Raw genomic sequence first — 21,215 nt, forward strand, 5'->3', positions numbered from 1 at the left:
TTGTTTGTTACCTCGATCGTGTGTACTGAGACCACCGTAAACAAAGCATAATGACCAGGGGCATGGCGGAAAGGTGAACCGATCGAACGGCTTTTGGCAGCACGCGAAAACAAGACGACGGGGGTATAAGGGCGGTGTTTAGCGGAGGAATTGCCTGCAGAAAGAGTATTAGCACAAAAACGAGCACGCGGATTTGCAATTCATTACCTCGTCGGTTCGTCCAGGAAAACCACGGGCGGGTTGTTGACGAGCTCTTGGGCGATGGCCAGCCGCCGGCGCTGACCACCCGAGAGTTCGCTCGTGCGCGTCTTGCGGCATTCGTACAGTCCCCAGCCCTGGATCGAGTGGTTCACCTGCGAGACGAACGGCGAGGTTCGGAGCACGGTCGCGAACCAACGCACGACGAAGCACACGAACAAGACAACAATGCGTCACGCGGATACGGAATCTAATGGGTCGACTGTGACTGGAAACATTGGTTGCGCTTTCTTGACAATCACATGTAAGAAGACAGGACAGTCTTCCTGTCTTACATGTGATTGTCAAGAAAGCGCAACCAATGTTTCCAGTTACAATGAACCAGCTTGCCCAACAACGCATCCGGGTCAACTGTGGACGAGCGCGGAAAGTGCGAGTTCGGAAGCAACGTTTCGGCGAGACGATTTTTATTGGTTTCGATAACGGGACTTTTTTACATCAACAGGGCGAGGACAAAAGCTTCAGTAAAAACGCTGTATCAGGGCTGAGGTTTCACTCAATCGCCCACTTTAGATCAATGTATGGCGCATAAAATTAAAGGTAGACGTCTTAGAGGGGGTAGATCTCCTAGTTGAGCGGAGAAGTTAAAGAGGCAGTATTTTGATGGTCGTACTGCTGGTGGTTCGCCATCAGTTTTAATCGATCTGCATCGTGGTGGACTTGGTTTAAAGGAACCACATGTTATAAAACAAGGGAGCGTGTTTGGGCATAACGCGGACAAAAATAAAGAAAGAAAAACCAGAGGAATAAGGTGAGAATTCGCTTCTCTTTCACCATTCGCCGCTATAAACAATGGTTCGAAAGGTTTTGAGAACTTGGCAACAATTATTACTCATGACGTGGGGAAATAATATCGCTACCAATATTTCTTCCGTTCTCTGTAGGCAATGGGGGCTCCTCCTTATATTTTTTTTTAGCTAGCTTTCGGTGGTTTGGTCTGTGAGAACGGTAACCAAGCGGGAACACTAACTTCTCATAAAAAATAAGGACGTTTTCAGCTAGACCTTTAAATTTGCCTTCGAGCATTGCATTGGATTGTTCTCTGGCCAGCGAAATGTACTGGCACATTGAACAAATGCGTAAAAGATACGCGTTCTCCGCTGTCCTGTACGAAATTGAAAGCCATCACGAGTTAACTTGAGCGGTCCTTTATTCCCTTTGCGAGGCTTCTGATGTCGGCGCGACATGAAGCCGGGGCGTGTATCGAAGGCGATGGATTACTTGGCAGGCGCTCAAGACGACGCTGCCGAATTAGCGAGCGGCACATCGCTGTACCTCACACGGCAGGACCTTCGATCGACGTCCGCGGGTGTTTGAGAGAAAAGCGTTACCGTGATGTGATAGCTTGTTGCGTAAGAGGCACCTCACGTGACATACACCAGGCGGACTGACATCCTACACGATGCTTTCGCCGTGAGCCTAATTTACCGAATCAAAATTAATTTCCAGGAACGCGTCGCGCCTTTTCCTCGACGGACGTTATTTCCTGCTGGCCAGTCGATTATCACCTTGTTGCGAGTTCTTTTTCTTCCTTATTGTTGCTGTTATTTCTGCGCACTTTGATGGCCCACCGTCGTCGCGCTCCGGCGGCTAATTCGGACAGGTTCGCGTACGCGACAGCGTGCGCGAAACGGGAAGCTGGCCACCCCGTATGCGCTGAGCGCTGCGAAATACGAGAAGAGTGCCAAGTTTTAATTTCGCAGAGCATTCAGGCGATATGTACTTCGAGTAAAGGCAATCTTTCGAACAACACGCATTAAATTGATTGATTAACGTCGGCGCAAGTGCTCACGTGAAGTGGGATCATATGTAGTTACTTTGGGGTACATTAAACCTGCTCGTTATTTTTTTCCCTTCGGCCCGTGGCCCGTGCACGAACATTCCCTAACTTCACCATACATGGATCGACCACTATGTGGTTAAGCTGCAGACTTCTAGGAAAGCAAAACAAAGAGTGAGCATCAGCCAATTCATATTAACATGTCACCGTGTTGGGAAGCGTCAAGAGGAAGCTGAAACGACGCTCCCGAGCAACCAACCCGCTCACAAAAGAATTGAGCTGGCTCAGGATATATGCATTTTGAATAGGTGATGCTTGGTAGAGTTGCTTTCGATGCATCATGACAAGAACATGAAACTGTTCGGACGAAGAAAGAAAGTAAAACAAATAACGAGGTAGGTGGTGATCAAACAAGAATCCGTGCGTTTGTATTGCTGTCATTGTTTCTTTATTCCTGGTGCTTGCGTCGTATTTAGGAAGCGATACGCAATATTTCATTCTTTACAAAAAAAAAAGAATGATTGTGGCGCTTAAAAAATTAGATTCAATATTTTTGAGAGCTACCGCGTGGCATGATCATATTCCTTTTGAATGAGAATGCGAAATTGCCCGCCATTTGATGGTCACATGGGAGGTCACGTGTGAGGTAGCCTCGTGAGAGTAACACATCGTGACGATATGGCACTCACTTCGGCTAGCTTGGTCGTCTGCCATGCTGCGACATCATGCCGTGCAATGGCTCGCAGCATAGCAGAACACTGAGCGAGCCGCAGCGCTTGCTGAAACGTCACGGCGCCTTGTTCCCACGTGACCACACTCTGCCTCGTGACGTCATGACGTGCACTTCCTGACAAACAAAACCAAAACTGGTTCGTGGAAAAGTTGCTGCACTAAATTATTTAGTGTGCTCGGAGGCTGGCCAGCATTTTACTGCAATATCAATTACATAGACACTCGAAGCAAATTTTCGCCGTCAACCTGAGGTTGGGTATAAATTTAGGTACGTGTATGCTATATGCCATGTCATGCTGTATGACATGCGGTATATGTGGATTATATTGCCATCCCTAAATTTGCTCATACCAGGTCTCACATTCTCGACAAAATTATTCCTCAGAATTTTGAGAACAGCAGCCTGCATACAGATATCATGAAACAAAACGCCGACAGCGCATGCCTTTTATCTTACATCTTCTGAGACTTCAATAATAAAAGTGCGACACAATAACAAGAGATCGAATCTGAAAATGATGTAACTTTATTGGCGCGGCTGTGCACTACACTACCTCCGGGCCGGCCCAATTGAGAGGTTTGAAACACACCCCATACGGAAGAGCGGTGATAGAGTCGCCAAGAAACGTGTTCGCCTTAATTATTAACATAAATAAAATAGTCCGATGGCAGGATTCAAACAGAGGACTTCTAGCACAACAGCTCCATCTTGCTTAGCTTTCGTTTACAAAGCTACTAGCCTTACACTTGTAATATTCTAACATGTTGCTATAGCCTTCATTCCTTCGCCCGTACGGTGAAACTGTGATAATTTTTTTGTAAAATTGAGGTACAGACTTGCATTCAAAGGGGAAAAAATTGTTAAATGTCGAGAATGTCACGTCAGTACTCATTTAAAGGCCCGATGCACCAATCCTTTGGTACTTTGCTTTTGACATATTTACAGATTATTGGCGCGCGGAGTTAGAACTGCTATCAGTAGAATGGATATCTGGTCGAAATGATACATAGCACAAGTGCTGTCTCAAGTTCGCCAAGGAGCAGGTCGCAGAGCGAGAAGCGCTGATATCATGCAGCACGAAAACACACGAAACCATTTGTCCGGGCAGGAAATTCGGCTCTCGCTAAATGCGTATACCGCTGCGCTCAGACATCCGCTACTGACCCGCCCTGGGGTCTTTCAACACATCGGTTTCCTCAGCGAATGGCAACGCTCTACAGTCGAAGTTGGGAGGAGCGCCGTTATACACGTGAGCTGTAATTGCCGCCACACTTTCGTCCCACTGGTTGAGGGCAGATTCGTGCCTGTTTTCACGGCTGAAAGGTGGTCATCCAAGGAGGTAAGCACAGACACGTGCTCAAGCCATAATTTGAGAGATCACAGTAATCAGTTCTATAATTACCAGCACGCTCGTCGCGACTAGAAGTACAAGAAAAGTAAAACAAAGTTGGGCTGACTCATTTCCCACAGGCGTCCTTCCGTAAGTCTCTAGAGGTGCCTTCGTTAACTTGTTTTCTTCAGCGAATACACACTCATATGTTTCACGGAACTCAGCGTACGGAAGCGTAATTCGTTCGTTCAAACAAATGCCTGAAATGATTGTTAATCAACAAACGTAAATAAAGCACTGAAAACCACGGTTCCATACGATAGTTTCACGCCACGACAAGGCTTCTTAGTGCAGTAGCATTCTTTTTTCGACGCGGAAAGCCATAACACATAAATCAGCGACATTTGGGGAGCAGCTATATACGACACAATTTCCAAAGTGCCTAAGCCTATAGACGGAGGCGTCACGTACTGCCAAGGCAGCTCGATTTCGGTGAGTATTTCAGAATACGATATACGAGGAGCAAGCATTGTTCCAGTGCCAGACATTTAAAGGTCTGCCAACGCAAATATATTGCCTGCGTGACAATGGGGAGTCGTCGTTTCTCACCTTCTCCATCTTGCTCACTTTGTCCAGGAAGGGCATGCGCAACTCGACGCTCATGGTGAGTGCCTCCTGGACGGTGAGCGTCGGAGACAGTCGGTCCTGTTGCATGACGTAGCAGCTCTGCTTGGTGAACAGGCGCGGAGCCCGCACGTAGCCGTTGATTTGCACTTCCCCTTCGTAGCCTGTGTCGCTGCATGGTCGAAAAAAAAATGCATGTCTGTATAGATAGGGTGTGACCTGTTTTGTTGAGCGTAGCACACCGTGGTTTTCAAAACTGGCGTTGCGCACAGCACAGCAGCGGACAGAAGATGGAGAGCAACGACGGAGACAAGCGCTTCCCTCCGTGCTTACTTTCCGCCCTTCGTCCGCCGCCCAGGCTGCGTACATCATCAGAGATTGCCAACTAGCCCGGTCACACACCTTGCTTCGAAAGTGGGCCCATTTTCGCCAAAAAATAAAAAGAGGTTACTACTCTAGAACGGTTCGTAAGGCAAAAGGTTTTATTATTGGGCATGTCATTAGTGAAGGCGGCCGGCTACTGGCACGTGACCCTTACGAATGAAAATCATTGAGATTTGTGCGCCTAAATTTTAACAAGCGAAGCTAGAAATGTTAAGAAAGAAACATTGAAAGAAGAAAGGAAAGAAAAAGAAACAATAATTAGGTTGTATTATTCAAACAATCTGGAACTATGCTCATCCCGAGTTTCCAGATATTGCAGCAAATAAAACTGGCTTGTAATTTCTTTCTTTTTCTTCTTAGCTTGCGTGTCAAAATTGTAATAATATATATTCCAAAGTGCAAGACGAGCCTCGTGATATGCCCGCAAAGAGCACGCATTGGGAAGTAGGTCTTCGATTACACAAACGTGCGGGAAACCATGCTCGTTTTTCTTTTCGCTTCTTATCGCTGGTTTGCCGATAAACCAGTACAACCTGCGGTGCTTTAGGATATGGCAGTACTTGCAGGCCACTGGCTATGTTGTAACACTGCCACAGGACATGCATAGCGCGCCTATTCACTAAGCGAAGCGGATTTGCGCTGGGATCGCGTCCAAATATCTTGAATCAAGTGAAAATATAGATCATTAATGAATCGAGGCCTATTTCTGATAATCGTTAACATCGACACACATATAATGAGCAAGGCTCGTAACTGAAAAGTTCGAATTACGATCAGCATGCGATACTTCGCCCTATGCATGCCCGCATTTTGTGTCCGTCATCCAAATTATTTAGGCTGTTCAGTTTATTTGCCCGAGTTTCACATGAGGTAGCAGTTACATGGACACTCCAGGCGCATTCCTGCCGTCGGCGTCGCGTGAGATTCCGTATAAAGTCCAAAGGATATAAAATCGTTGCCGCGCGCCGTATGCTGTATGTGCGAGTGAAAGCTTGCGAGGGTGAGCCGGCGATGGCGGCTCAGCATACGGCGCGCAAGTAGAGTGTACTAGAAAGGTTTCGAGTGGGCCGAATAACCGGCTCCGCGCTTGCTAGGAGGTGAGGCGCTCCGCGTTGAAAATGCTGCGGTGGCGCTGCGGTCGAAGTGGATTGGGTTGCGCCGGAGCAGACGAAGCGTCAGGAATGTTCTCGAGCAGCTAGCGGCGGCGGTTTTCTTTGCGTAGCTCGTTCTTTTGTGATCACTGTTTTATCCTGCAGTTACCATCGAAGTGTGTGGCATGCCTAATCGAAGGCATCGTCACTGCTACGCACCGGGATGTCGCACCGGCTACGCGGGCGTCCCAGCCGAGAAGAAGCTGTCGTTGTTCAGCGTCCCGAAAGATGCGGTTCGAAGGAAAGCCTGGGAGCGGAACCTCCATCGCGCTGACAAGCCTCTGGATGAGAACTGCGCAGTTTGTGAGCTGCACTTTGAAGAACGGTGCATACTTCGTGACTACGTGCACGTAGTGGCCGGCAAAAAAGTGAGAATCGCACGCGGAGTGCCCGCGCTCACACCGGAAGCAGTGCCCACGCTTTTGCCCAATACGCCGAAGTATTTGAGCTCAAAGGCACCCCCGAAACGTGCACCACGCAAGCGTGGCACGTCTACCGTGCTCGAAAGCCCGGGCTGCAAAAGGAAGAAAGCCTGCACGAGTGTACCTACGGCCGTGCACGACAGTGGAAACTGCGACGACGAGTCGGCAGTGGAGTGCACGCAATGGCCAGCTCTTGACTCAAACAATCTCAGGGACCTGAAGACCCCTTCAGCGTACTGGTCAGTGCATAATTTTTCCGACTACGAAGGCACTGTTTATGCACTGTCAAGCTTGGAAGCAAGTTCTCTCACGGTGACCTCTGAAAGGGCTGTTCTGTTCAGCCTGAGTGCGACCGAGATTACGTAGAGAACATTCCTCAAGCGAAAACTCGTTGCTGAAGGTGCTGCGAAGACTGCGAGTGCAAGGTTGTGAAGTTTTATATTGTAACACGGCTCCACTTCCTGATTAAGGGCCTAAACAAATCAAATGATGAAAGGCGTCAAAGGATGAAGCACCCAAAAGTGCGCAGGTGTCTGTGACACTGACAAGCAGTACTGCTGGTTGCTTTCGCGAAATAAATGTTGACATATTTTGCATTTGAGTTGCACTTGCCATCAGTGGTTTATAATATACATCATTCCTGTCCAATTATTGGCATGTTTCACGGCCTTTTATTGCCATAACCAAAAATGTATTCATCTTTGTGCAACACCAAGAAAATATTTTGCTTGTACAACAGAACTTTGGTCACTGATAGCCTGCCTGCTCACAACGAAAAGGTTCAGAGAGAAGTAAACTGAGCGCTGAGTGGTGTTCGAATCCCAGTCTTGCACTCAGCTGTTGCGATTTGCGTACGCGGGGGCCCTTGAGCGCTCCGACTTTGTAACATTTCTCGACTCTGCGATTCCAGACTTTCATTTGGAATCGCGCCCGAACGCATTCCTGCGCTTTATTTTTGTGCGCGTCCATGCATTCCGCGTAAATCTATTTCGTTCTCGCGCTGACAGCATGCTTTCGCGATTCCACTGCCTAATACACATCGTCTGGTTAAGGACTTTTTTTTATTACCTTTGCATGACGACGGATATTTCATCAGTATTCGAAGAACAAAAGTTATGGTAGACTCCGTGTAAGCTGCCAGGCCAGACATACACGCGAACTTGTGGAGTGCGCGGCAGTTGCAACTCGCCTGACGCGCACACGGAGGGGACGGTCAAGCGACTACAAGCGTTCCGAAACACCTCGGGGCCTATCTTGTGCCGTACTGCGCCAATGACCCCTGTTTGAATAAAAAGAATCAACCCGTACAGCCAAGACGCCGCAGAAGGGACCGCAGCGCACAGCTTGCGCCGCGTCTGCCGGCGCGCCCAGCCAATCCACTTCGATCACAGTGCCCTCTATTCTCTCGACAGCCAGCGCCTCGCTTTGAGCGTCTCGTTCGTCTCACTCAGATGTTCTAGTACACTCTAGCGCAAGAGAGGGAAGTGGGGAGGAAATGCGCCGTCTTCCGTCGAACGCACGGCTCCAGACGGAGAGAAGGTGGGAGGGGGAGGGGGGCGTAACCCTTAAACATCGTAAAGTAGCGACACTCTCCTCCTGCGCCTTCCCTTTTCCTCGTTTCTCCTCTCTTTCACGCTCACTCCTTGACCATGGCGCCGCCTACAGTGCTCGAACGTAGCAACGGCGCCAACATGCGCTCCTCTCCACTCCGTAGACCCTTCTCGAGCAAAAAGGCCAACAGCGACGCGGCGTCGGCCTCGGCCAGAGCGCGGGAGGAGGAGGCGGCATTCTTCAAAGCGTGGCACTACTTTACGAAGTTTAAGGGATTTTAGGGGGGTGTGCTGCTTGGGCGGCTGCTGCGCTGCCGCGCGCGCACGCCCGGACCGCGCTATCTTGAAAGCCAACGTCGACGTAGAGTTGTGTCCCCCGCGCGCTTTGTTTTCGCGGTTTCGTTCGCGTTGATGCGAGACGCAGCACGCAGGTAAATTCGCTCGCTCCTGCTGCCACGTTTCCTCGCTCCAGCGCTCTGACAGCGAGTTTCCGCGGACATCGGGTGAAATGTGTTCATGTTTTCTTGTGCGCACGCACCATGTTTGTTAATTTTGTAGGTATAACTACCTTTACAAGTCCATATGGACGATAAAGCTAATATCCTTACTTCGTATAGGTCTCAACTAATTTGCTGCCGCAATCGATGCTTCTCCTTTCGGGCGAAACTGCCACATTTTCCCATTGCAGATCCAATACAGAGGCAGCATTAGGTTAGCTTAAAGCACACAAGCGCCGGTGAACAATCCCGTTACGCTGAGTCAAAAGCTAGCAAGCTTACAAAAAGGAAAAATAAACCTTGGGAAGGGCAGGTGTGAGCCAAAGTGCTAACTTACTAGAATCCACTGAGTAGGTTGAGCAGCGTGGTCTTGCCGGCGCCCGATGGACCCATGATGGCCGTCAGTGTTCCAGGCCGCGCAGCACCACTCATGTTGTCCACCAGCGTCTTCGTGCCTGCGTCAAAGGTGTGCGTAGCCAGATGTTGGTCGCCTAGCAACAGTATTGCAAGAAATCACGTTTAACGAGAAGCTCAGGAGAGTATATGAAAGAGAGGTCTTTCGCGTTGTTACTGAACATGCATAGAAAATATATCGTTGACCAAGCTATACATCGGTGAACATCCGGAACTCTCAATGGACTACAGACAGGTTGGGTTGGTTGCTACCGCAGGAGTGCTAGCTTCTTGTTGCAGACCACCTAACGTGTCCATGGGAAAGAAATATCCGCGAGGGCTCGGCACCCGCGAAATTTGTGCATTCTCGAAATTTACAGACGTTTGGGAAGTGATGGCTCTCATGAGAAGTTGGGAAATGTGTTTTCTGCAGTACTTGATACACGTGCATCGAACAACGATTATAACCGACTCCATGTGAAAAGCGCCTGGTTCGACACGACGGCGATTACAATGACCACGACGGTGTGGCAGCATGAAAAGGACGAGGAAGACGACGTTCATGGTGCGACGACAACACTTTGTTGATTTACATTCAAAATGGCGAATAAATCGTCTTTGAAAGTTGACCACTCGGAATGAATGCACCGCTGAATGCTGCTCAGAGAACGACTGCGGTGCTGCACGCCAGCGATGTCGCGAGCACGCATTTTAACGGTGCCACATCCAAGCTGTCAGCAAGCTTTAAAATGCATGGCCCACACATTACGAGCATCGGTGCTAAGGCAATATTATCAAATGCGTTTACCCCGCACCTCCACCGAAATGTTACGCGAACGAAGGATTAAGAACTGGAGACTATTTACAAAGTATATTTACAAAGGATTACTGCAGCGCTGGCCAGTTCAGCCGACAGCTCGAGGGCCAGAGAGCGTTCGTCGTCTTCGTCGGGGCACCCGCGTGCATCGTCCACAAGAAACACGCAATATGCATGTATCAATACTATAAACTATATAGCCAGGTTCTTGCACTGCTCATGACAACGCAACAACTCGAGACTATACAGCCGCTCAGGAACAAGGCGGTATTCTGCATTCTTATATCAGTGGTACCAACGTTATGACCCAGAAGTACATTCAGCCGCCACATTTCTGCCGTGCACCTCTACACATGGCGTCAAAGAGGATAGATTGGGAATGCGTGTTAGCCACTTTGTGAACAACATCTCGTGCTTGCAGCCAATTTCGGATATGGAATAGCCATGATTTAGCTTGTGCTTGCGCTGTCACCTACCGCGTTCACAGAGCGTACCATAAAGATATTTCCAAAAGACGCAAAAAAAAATCTCGCTGTGACTGATTCCTTACGCTGGAATTTTCAAAATGGCACCATATTAAGAAACTAAGTGCTTCATGCTCTTGTGACAGCAAACAACGTTGGCTTTAGAATATCTTGTGCAAATGTAGCAGGGTACGAGTGCTTATACGGCATCACATATGAGGTTCGCACCCGGATGCACATGTCACAATGGGATCGTATCTTAATTCAGCAATTAAGTGGTCACCATTTGCATCACCACAAAGAAGGCCGTTGTGTCCAAACTGCACATCAGGTGCATTAATGACGCAGCTCACTTACGCCGGAAAAGAAGATGTGTGCCAAGCTCTGAGTGCCCAGCTTGTGGGACGCTGTACATGGCGAAAGGCTCCAGCGCTCGCGTTCTCAATGGCCAACCTTCAGCATTCGTCACTCTGTGCTGCTGAGCAGGGTTCGTATGGCTTGGTGCTTGAAGGCCTTCGAAAACATTTTATTCCCAAAACATCGAGCTTCATATCCGTTGGGAGCACACAGGGTTCGTGTAGAATTATTTTCTGCTATAGAACTCGGCTGTGATCTGTATAGTGCTCCTACGCTGTCTTTGTATAATGAGATGAGCATGCATCTTCTCTCTTCAAGGCATATTGAGCTTGGTGCCGCTGTGAGAAGACAGCCTCTATGCTGCGTGGGAGTTCTGTTTCTATGTAATAATAATAATAATAATAATAATAATAATAATAATAATAATAATAATAATAATAATAATAATAATAACATATTTAGGATGAATAAGATTACACGTAACTTTGACGTGATAAAGTGACACTTTTTGGCTGAGTTCATTGAAGTTTTGATGCGTGATGATAGGGTAAGGGGATGACAAATACGCTTTAGCCATATTACTACTGCATGTGGATGAATCCCACCAATATCAAACGTAGTGGCTAGCGTAGAAAGGGAAATGCGCCTGTCTATCTTCTTTTCTCGTGTCTTTGCTTCATTCCGGCGTCATTGTACCATCCGAATATCTCCACCTCTCGTTCCGCCACCACGTCACTGAAGGTTTACTTGTATGACACGGTTTGACGACGTCTCTTGATTTGCATGCTCAGTTGTTTCAGCGAGCTAGCAATGGCGGTGCGGCAGGATGCGTGGTGAGCGGGGTAGCTTTGCAAATATAAAGGTTTCTGCCGAGTATAACTTTGCTTTTACAAGCTAATGATGTCGCCGCAGATCACTGCCGCTTTCGGTTTGTTTGTAGATACGGCACCAGGCACCTTTAACACAGAAGAAATATTTGCCATGAGTCATCGGTCTTTATGCATATTTGTGTCCTTAAACAGCAAGCCTGAGCTGAGGGTAAGCAGACAAACAGCTCAGTCAGGCATCTGTGAAGGCAAAGGACTGCTCACATTGCCTGTAGGCCACATAGAAGGACGAGGACTTCGCTGAATACTCTTTGCCGCAATAGCCATTTACTGTGCAATGCGACTGGCTCTATCAGATGTTATTTATGCTTTTTCTCTCTCTCTCTCTCTTGCAAAGTATCTAACGGCGTCGGTGCATTAAGGACAGAAAGGGTGTACTGCAATGCACATGCGTTTTCCTTGATTTGTTGAAAACTACAGAAGTGGGTTCAACGTGGGTATAGAGGCATTGACATGCGCGCCACCTTTATTCTGTAAGAACATCAAGTTAGCACGAGAAAAATATATATACTGCAATATTCTTCTCTGAAAACGCACAGTTCTTTCACATTTTTTTCCCTTCTTTTGTTCTGCGAAGACACAAAGTTTCGCCTTTGCGCAGCGAAGGACCACGCACGAAGGACACAACAGGAGAGGACACCGACATACCGTTGATGACGCTCGTATAACGACCACGTTCGTAATGCCTGTTGTAGTTTGTTATTTGTTTTTCTTCCATACCACTTCTCTCGCTCGTGCACCTTCTTCCGACGCTCGCATCGTTTCTTTGATAGCCGCATATCTTGTCGGGTGTACCGCCTTCTTTTCCATCATTGCGTCTCGCTTTCAGAGTCATCAGGGACCTTCCACTTGAGTTTCGCGTAGGTGCAAGTGCACCGAGTTCACTTTGTTTGAGCCGGATGCGCTCCGCGGGCTGCTATGCTCGCTATGTGTTGTTGTCTCTGTTAGAACGCACGCAAAGTACTGTTTGGCTCTGCCAAGAAACCTCCTGCGCAAATACGGGTGTCGGTACCACCCCTATCAAGTTGTCGGCTGTACGCGAGATACTTGCCCTTTAGAGGAGAAGAAATCATCGATACCTCAAAGAAAAGATGGCAACAAAATTGCTGCAGTATTTGCCTTTTTTCCCCGTGTCCTTGAAACCTGAATTCTTCATATGGAAGTATAAACTTTGGCTCCAACTCCAGCCATGTTAAAAAAAAGAAAATCAATGCACATAGGGTAACGCGTTTATGAGGAAATAGCAGCCTGGCGAACATTGATGCTCTGTTGATGGAACTCCTACACTTTTCGTTGGACTAGGCTTACATTAATTTGATAAAGTTGAGGGGTTTTATGTTACAGAAGTACGGTCCGATTATGAGGCACTCGTAGTGGAAGGATTCATTTGATTAATCCGGAATCATTTTGACCACCTTGGGCTTTTTAATGTGCGCACAACGTACGGTGCACGAAAATTTTTTTTTGCCTTGCGCGCCCCCATCGAAATGCGGCCGCCGCGGCCCGGTTCGAACACGGACCCCGAGGTTGGCAGCGAAATGCGATAGCCACTAAGCTTCCGCAGCCGGGGGAGTACGTTTATTGTGCTTGTGTCTGATGGGATCCAATGCAATACACATTGTATAAATACAAGAATGTGGCAAGTAAAGAGGGGTTCACTGTAAAATAATTTACACCCCTAAAGGTTTTTTTCGGTGTCTATAACTAACCCCCTAGCACCCTTGAAAAAGGTGGGTTCTATAGGGAATTACACCCTTATGATGGTTATTCTATATTCCAATAACACCCTATCCCTTGAGGGTGTTTTGAACAACATATTACCCTTCGACCCACGGGGTGTAAGGGTGTGATCAGGAATATATTACCCCTTCACCTATCGGGTGTAATGACCAATATAATAACCCTTGAAGTATGGCATGTGGATGCGGGTTCATATGCACTTCATTGTTTGTTTCGTAAGTCCACAGTCAGGCTAGCAGACAGAAATGTTATGTATGGTGTGCATACAATGGGTAATGTGTTTCCAAATGCACGGCATAGCAACTTTGAGAGAAAACACATAATCATGTGTGATGGTCCCATTTACCACAGACACAGAGTGACTGCATGGAGGGTCATTTATTCTAGCCTCCTGTACAATATTTAGAGCTTGCACTATGCCTTGTATGTGGTGACAAGTCTTGTGGCCGTTCTACGTTGAAGAACAGTCTCATTCAAACCAAAGTTCCAGGGCAGAGGCGAGGATGATGATGCCTTTGTGTAGCTGCATTCCAATGTCCTAAGGCGAGCCATCATAGATGAAGCCATTTCTTCACTGATCGCTGTTGCCATCTGCTTCTTTTCTACCTGCAAAATGATTTGTTGCAATTTAATGTCAGGAAAAGTACACGAAACATGACAAGCTGTGCTTCCCTGCATCATTCACTTTAATATTTCAAAATCACATGAAGAGCAGGTTAAAGAAACAAGCACAGGTAGTGCTTACTTCCAAGAAATCGTTATTTCGAAAGAATAATGCATTCAATCTGCCACATCATGAATGTAGGAGAGACAGGCTACAGAATTACGAGGGCAATTCAGAAATTATTGCCTCCAAGCCCACTACTTTGCCAATATTACAGCAAACATTTTGAACTCTATCATTTATGCACTTATGTTTGAGCTATCGAATGTCACTTGCCTCGCCTTCCTATCTCTTCTCGTTCCAGAGTAATCGAGCAATTCATGGCATCCAGTGGTGACGTCCAGTTGAAACAACAGGCTGTAATTGAATTTCTGACTGTGGAAGGTTGTGTGCATATCAACATTCATGGCCATCTGACTGCAGTTTACAGGAATGCCTGTGTTGACATCAGCACTGTGCGGAGGTGGGCAAGGACTGTGAAAGACCAAAATCCTGCCTCATCAGATCTCCCGGATCAGCACCGAAATGGACGGCCCACAATGGCTTCTGATGAGGGTCATGAACATCAGGCAGATGAGTTGACTCGGGGCAATCGCAGGATCAAGCAACACCAGATTGCAACAACACTCGCCATTTCCGTTGGCTCAGTGAACCACATCATTAACGACCTGCGTTACAAGAAGACTTGCGCTTGTTGGGTGTCACGGTAACTGACAACTGACATGAAAAAGTCGAAGCATAGCCAACAAGTTCAATTCTTCTTGTAACCAAGGAGGTTTTTAATTATGTGGTTCACTGAACCAATGGAAATAGCGAGTGTTGTAGCAATCTGGTGTTGCTTGATCCTACGATTGACCTGATTCAACTCGTTTGCCTGATGTTGATGATCCTCATAAGAAGCCGTTGTGGGCCGTCCAGTTCGGTGCTGATCCTGGACATTTGATGCCGCTGGATTTTGATGTTTCTCAGTACTTGCCCACCTACGCACAATGCTGACTTCAACACCGGCATCCCCGTAAACTGCTTTCAGATGGCAATGAATGTTGAAGGGCGCAGAACGTTCCGCAGTGAGAAATTCAATTCAATTACAGCCCACTGTTTCAACTGGACATCACCACTGGATGCGATGCATTGCTCGATTACTTTGGAACGCGAAGAGATAGGAAGATGGGTCAAGTGACATTCTATAGCTTAAACATCAGTGCATTAATGATAAAGAGCCAAAATGTTTGCAGTACTACTGGTAAAGTAGTGGGTTTGGAGGCATTACTTTCTTAACCACCCTCATATTACAGCAATAACGCTGCGCAGTTTGTTTTTGTGTGTGACATTTGACCCAAAACTAGAATTTAGTGATCTTGGCTTCTAAATTCGCCTCACTGGTGTGCTCTTGATCCCTAATTGTCATGGTGGTTGCTCTGCAAATGTTTATCAAGCATGGTTCCTCTAAAATATTTGACACAATTATTTGTAACATATTCAACGAAAATTTTAAAATGTTAGTTGAGAGCATTACTTGTTTCGTTTTCCTGTTGTTCTCTTTATACTAAGCATCACTAAGCTGACCTTTATTTTTTCTTAATCTCTGACTTACACAGTGGCTGGTAACAACACCTCTGTCAGAACTATTTGGCATCTCTACTACAAAGAAGCCCTACCTACACCTTCTGACATCATCTTAGCCATCTCCACTAAGCAAGCACATAATCCTGCTGGTATTTTTATTACAGAGGTTTTCCCTAAAGATCTTCCAAGCAAGAACACTTTAGATGCTTTTAACTGAAACAACACAGTGAATCCATCATGCTTAACAGAAGTTTAGCTATTTTAATCAAAGCACAGTTAAAGCCTTTCATGTATGAAGTTTGTGATCTGCTTTCACTTGATCTTGCTGGTTATATGATTGTGATTTACACTGAGATCAAACATTCTAATGGCCAACATCTTTCATCTGTGAAGCGCAGAAAACTTTAGTGCACTTGTCAGTGTTGTTACGGCATTCTTATATGTGATGATTAGGATTAGGGTTATTAGGATTACATGTGATGATGATTATATGTGATGATGATGTTTAGCACTGTAGTAGGATTGTACAGGGTGATCATTTTTAAGTTTTATGGAATTTAAAAAAATGTCCTGCGGCAGATGGCATAATTCTTGACCTTGAGCTAGATTATTTGAAGAGGTGGACATTACTAGTATGAGAAATCGAAACCCATGCTCAACTAAATAAAAAAATCACTAATTAACTTCGTAACTAATTATATTACTGCACATATTGCAATTTATTAATTGTAGCCAGTGAGCTTGGAAGACATATGCATTTGAACTTCCAGAATGACACCAGTTTAGGAATATTTCCCTTATAAAGATCAATACACAAGGGTGTTCCCATTACTTTTGTGCATCAGTGCATAAAAGCACATTTTGTTTAAAAAGTAAGTGGAACAACAGTGCATTTTTACAGCAAGTTTGATGGTGCATATCTCCAAACTGACGCCATTCTGGAAATAAATTCCAAGTAGATACACCTTGTAATGTCACTGGCTATGATTCGTAAATTACAATATGTGCCCCAGATATGTGGTGGCGCTGGCAAACACTCCCAGGATTCTACTAGGAAACATAAATACCCAAGAAAGTGACGGGGAAACGGCGCCCGCAGTAGCTCAATTGGTAAAGCATATAACGCGTAATGCGAAGACATGGGTTCGTTCCCCACCTGCGGCAAGTTGTTTTTTCATCCACTTTCATTTCCATTTATTTATCATTTCTTTATTTCATTTGTTAATAACAAGTAATTTACCCTAACTTGTCCTTGGTGTCAGTGTTTGCTGGCTTCTTAGGATATGATTAATAAACATCGGGTTCATCGGTTAAGCCGCTTTCTTTTCGTTTATGTTAGCTATAATGTAATTTATTCGACAGATAATAAAATTTTCTAATTAGCTTGATATGTTTCGATTTGTCGTGCAAGATATATCTGCCTGTTCGAATATTCCTGCTCAAGGACTAGAATTATGCAATATGCAACAGGGCTATATTTAAAAATTCCACAAAACTGAAAATCATCACCTTGTATAAAAACAGTGTGAATTTAAAAACAAGCTTCAGTGAACCTTACTGAATCAGCAAATGGCCAGTGTAACTAGTCTGATCATCCTGGAAATCTTTTGTAGCTTATAGGCATAGTGCATTTCAATTCCACATTTAGGAGGGCAAATTTATCTTGAAGTCAGCTTTTTCTTTTTAACAGCTAGCATCCCTGCCAGTTTGCTTAAACATAATATTGCATGACTTCAACAGTACTGCACTATCAGACTTTTTTCTGCTCACAGTGTCTAGTGATGTGTCTTTAGCAGCTGAGATAATTAATGTTCATGCAGATAAACATCAGAAAACATTGCAATAACTGCTTAGAAAATGCAAACATGCGTTTTGTTTACAAAAGAGCATGTGCTCTATCTTCTGCCAGGTTTGTTCTCCATGTCAGGCTAGCATGGAACTTGCACAAGAGGCACCTTTTGCATCCATGAAGATATTTTATGAGGTTATGGTGGTGTCGAAACATGATATAAACCATAACACTTTAAACTATTTTATGAAACAGTTATTTGTACAAAGATAGAAAAGGCACCAATTTTGAATTTAACACATTTGATTTAGAGTACCATAGTATAAATGGCCCAACTAGTACAGGTACGCAAACGGGCTAGTTTGTGTGAACACGAGAAAGGATGGAGAAAGAGGCGATAGCATTTGTTCCATTTCTCGCCACTTTTGACGTCCCTTGTACAAGTCTGCGCTGTCGAACATCGTGGATCAACTAGTACAGTCTGAAAAAAATATGTCATGAAAGAAAACTTGGCTTTGAACCTCGACAATTCTGCCTGTTAGGTATTATGGTTTCTTTAGAACTTATTTCTTTATACAAAGTCAGACCCATCAAGTAAAGCTCACTGAGAAAGAAATGAAGAACAGCATCAACACCTCTCAAGGCACATGCATCAAAGGAGTCAGATCATCATACACATTACCTTTAAGTGCAAGAGTATTCTCTTTCTTAGGCAAACTGCATTTCTAGTTTCTTAAAGCCTATATATTTATTTGCCGCAGCTATGGGAAGATCACAAGGTGGAAAAGATGTGTTGTTGCAATTTCAACTATTATGTACAACAACAAAAGCTAAAGCACAGGATGTCTCACTGCTCCTCTGTCTAAATGACATTCAGTTTCATTTGTCATGTCCACTCCTATCCTGATGGCAGCAGAAACAGGAAGACAGCAGCGTGGTTCAGAAAGCAGACGAAGGAGCTGATATCCTAGCTGACATAAAGAGTAAAGAAGGGAGCTGGTCAGGCCATGTAGTGCAGACTTGAGACATCATTAACTAGCGCGAAAAAGACAACGGACGACAGCTAGAAGCACACAGGACAGAACTCTAGGCTTCAACTGAAATTTTGGCTACACAGAAACATAGGATTCAGGGGATGCGACCTCGACGCATGGAAGCAACATTTATCTTTCCTTTTCCCTGCCTGACACAGGAGGTATCGGAGCAAATCAGTGGGCAGGTTCATTTCGAGATACGAACACTCTTTTTTGGCGAGAGCCAGGGAAGGGGTGCTTACACACCTATCACCCGCTTTTCGATGCGAAGTGCTTCGAATATTTTTATGTCGACCTGCATCTAGAGCCGCCTGGGCAGATGAGTGCTTTGAAACTGCTCAGTGCATGAGCACTTACAGCAATGATTGGCCAGATGGCCACCAGCCATGACAGCTGCCCTATCTTTGTTCCCCCAAGCGGTCGTTTAAACACCGACCTGTTTGGCTTGAGGATACATAGGGCAGCTTTGAGTGCCTTGGTGGCTGGTGGCCACATGGCCAATCATCGCCATACGTGCTCATGCACCGAGCAGTTTCAAAGCAATCGTGTGCTCAGACAGTTCCAGAAGCAGGTACATAGGGAAATATATGAACCACTTTGCATCAAAAAAGCGGGGAATAGGTGTGTAAGCACCCGTCTCTGGCTCTTACCAAGAATGTTCGTAAGTGAAATTAACCTGTTCATAAATTTGTTCCGATAGCTCCTTTGTTGTTTCTGTCCGTCGGCATTCTGTGCATTCCATGTTTCTGTGTAGCAAAAATTTCAGTTGAAGTTTAGAGTTCTTCCGTATGTGCTTCTTGATGTTGTCTTTTCACGCTAGTTATTGATGTCTCAAGTCTGCAATGAGCACCAACTAACCAAAGTGCCTTCGTCAACCATGTAATACATAGGGCATATAACCGGTGGCACATTCGAGTTACAAAATGGATGCCAAGAGAAGAGAAGGGTAGTCAAGGACGGTAGAGAAGTAGACTATGATGAAGTCAAAAAATTTTGCACGCTTCACTTTGAATCAGCTAGCGCAAGACAGGGGTAATTGGAACTCACTGGGGGAGGTCTTCATCCTCCTGTAAAAAATATGTAGGCCAATTGTGATGAAAAAAGTATACCTGTCAGCTCAGACGTCTTCACTGTCTTTTCAGCGATGTGTAGGCCCAAGACAGCCAGTCGGTTCCCATGCAATTGCTTCATGCTCACTGTAACTGCATGGGCACAAGAAAACAACCCACCATTAATACCACCCGAGATTGACCACTCAATAAAAGAACCTCTCGAAACAGCAAATACAATTAAGCATTTACCAGCTTAATAATTACATATATAAAGGCCAAGAATAGTTACAATAACCATACCCTTTATAACTAGACATTAAAACAAGGTAGTGAAACGTACGCTAACCGTAGGACGCTCAGTGCAATTCATTTCAGAAATACTGTTGACAACTGACAGGACGCCTTAGGCAGGGTTCAGTCACACAACAAGAAAACAAATTGTAGTAGTAATAAGCACGCCTGCGTGAAACCAAGAAACGAGTTCAAGGACGAGAAAAAAATTAATTAGGCTCGGTGTGCTTATTTATACAAAAAGATAAATTTATAAACAAATAGCGCAACCATGCGTTCATCCGCAACAGCACAAGAGCTTCTAGAACAAACGAGCACAACTTAAAGCGAAGGATCAGTACATAGCCGGGACGGTCATGGTTCTTTTGTTTTGCATTAGTTCTAGTCATGAAAGCACAAGCATTGCAAGCTGCCTGCGCCATTACCTACCACGGGACCTCCGACACAAAAAAAAGAACAATAACAATTGAGTGAAATTACGCAAGCGACATTTAATACGGTTGTCACACTGCATATTTTTGGCCGCGATCGATCCTGACTGGAATCGAATTTCTGGAGGCGTTTGGCCTCGTTGCACAATCGGCGGACGGGAGCCAATCGCGGTCGAAAATTTCGATCCAGAACAGGCTCAATCGTGATCGAAAGTGGCCGTGTGACACCGGTATAAGTACGCGCCCATCTTTAGTAACAGAATGAACTAATTAGCCAAACCAAAGTATTATTTACCTGCCTGCGCCGGATATTGACGCGTAGCAGTACTTAATTCTCTACAACTCTAGTTGAGGTCACGTGAACAATGAAACATTCATTTTGTTTTTCTTTTTCACATTCGGTGCCCATAGGCTACGCCTGGAGTACATATACAACACTCGCATCCAACACACGTTGTGCTGTCCTTTAAATAAATTGCGCGAAGATTACTACCACAATGACGCACCATAAAAACGCGACGCTGAACGTGGCTACGTACGTACCTTTTATATGAGCAGTTCATGCGCCTTGCAAAAGGCCCTCGGTTTGAAGGCGGAGCGCTGCCACGATGTGTACTGTGGGCACACCAATTCGATTACGTAGTGGATGGACGATGTTGACGATGGATTCCGCCGAAGAACAAAACGTCCACTTCATCACTGTTCAGGCCGAATGGAAGATGTTTTCTTCGTCGCCACGAATGACGGCCGTCGTAGGCGTAGTAAGCACACTGTCACAAAGAAACACCGATGTCGTAGGCCGCTGCTGCCCTTCTTTCTCACGCACAATCGCGTCTTCACTCCGGACGCTCACTTCGCGTCGATGAGCACAAAAGTACGCGAGAACAACGAGGTGGTACAACCTAAACGCAGCAAAAAACAATCTAATTACTCACAACTTCAAGAATGTCACGGAGAACACACATGCACCCGACGGCCCGCCGGCCCGCCGCGAGACGTAG

At 45.7% G+C, this 21,215-nt stretch overlaps 1 protein-coding gene and 1 long non-coding RNA gene across 3 annotated transcripts in view; both read right to left on the reverse strand.

The window, feature by feature from the left end:
* The window catches only part of LOC135917683 (ATP-binding cassette sub-family G member 1-like), an 86,630-nt gene that overhangs the window by 15,326 nt on the left and 50,089 nt on the right, over positions 1–21,215 (reverse strand). For both annotated transcript variants that reach the window (XM_065451255.2, XM_065451256.2), the window contains exons 3-5: positions 9,067–9,184; positions 4,711–4,897; positions 208–353 (exon numbers count right to left, since the gene is read on the reverse strand). In XM_065451255.2, the coding sequence (XP_065307327.1) occupies positions 208–353; positions 4,711–4,897; positions 9,067–9,184 (451 nt within the window). The remainder of the gene's footprint in view (positions 1–207; positions 354–4,710; positions 4,898–9,066; positions 9,185–21,215) is intronic.
* On the reverse strand, positions 13,722–21,195 carry LOC135917671 (uncharacterized). The gene is made up of 3 exons (XR_010569373.2): positions 20,758–21,195; positions 19,550–19,642; positions 13,722–13,993 (listed from the first exon to the last, which is right to left on the reverse strand). It is a non-coding gene; the product is annotated as an uncharacterized lncRNA (long non-coding RNA).

This window comes from Dermacentor albipictus, chromosome 4 (assembly GCF_038994185.2).
Source record: "Dermacentor albipictus isolate Rhodes 1998 colony chromosome 4, USDA_Dalb.pri_finalv2, whole genome shotgun sequence".
Taxonomy (NCBI): domain Eukaryota; kingdom Metazoa; phylum Arthropoda; class Arachnida; order Ixodida; family Ixodidae; genus Dermacentor; species Dermacentor albipictus.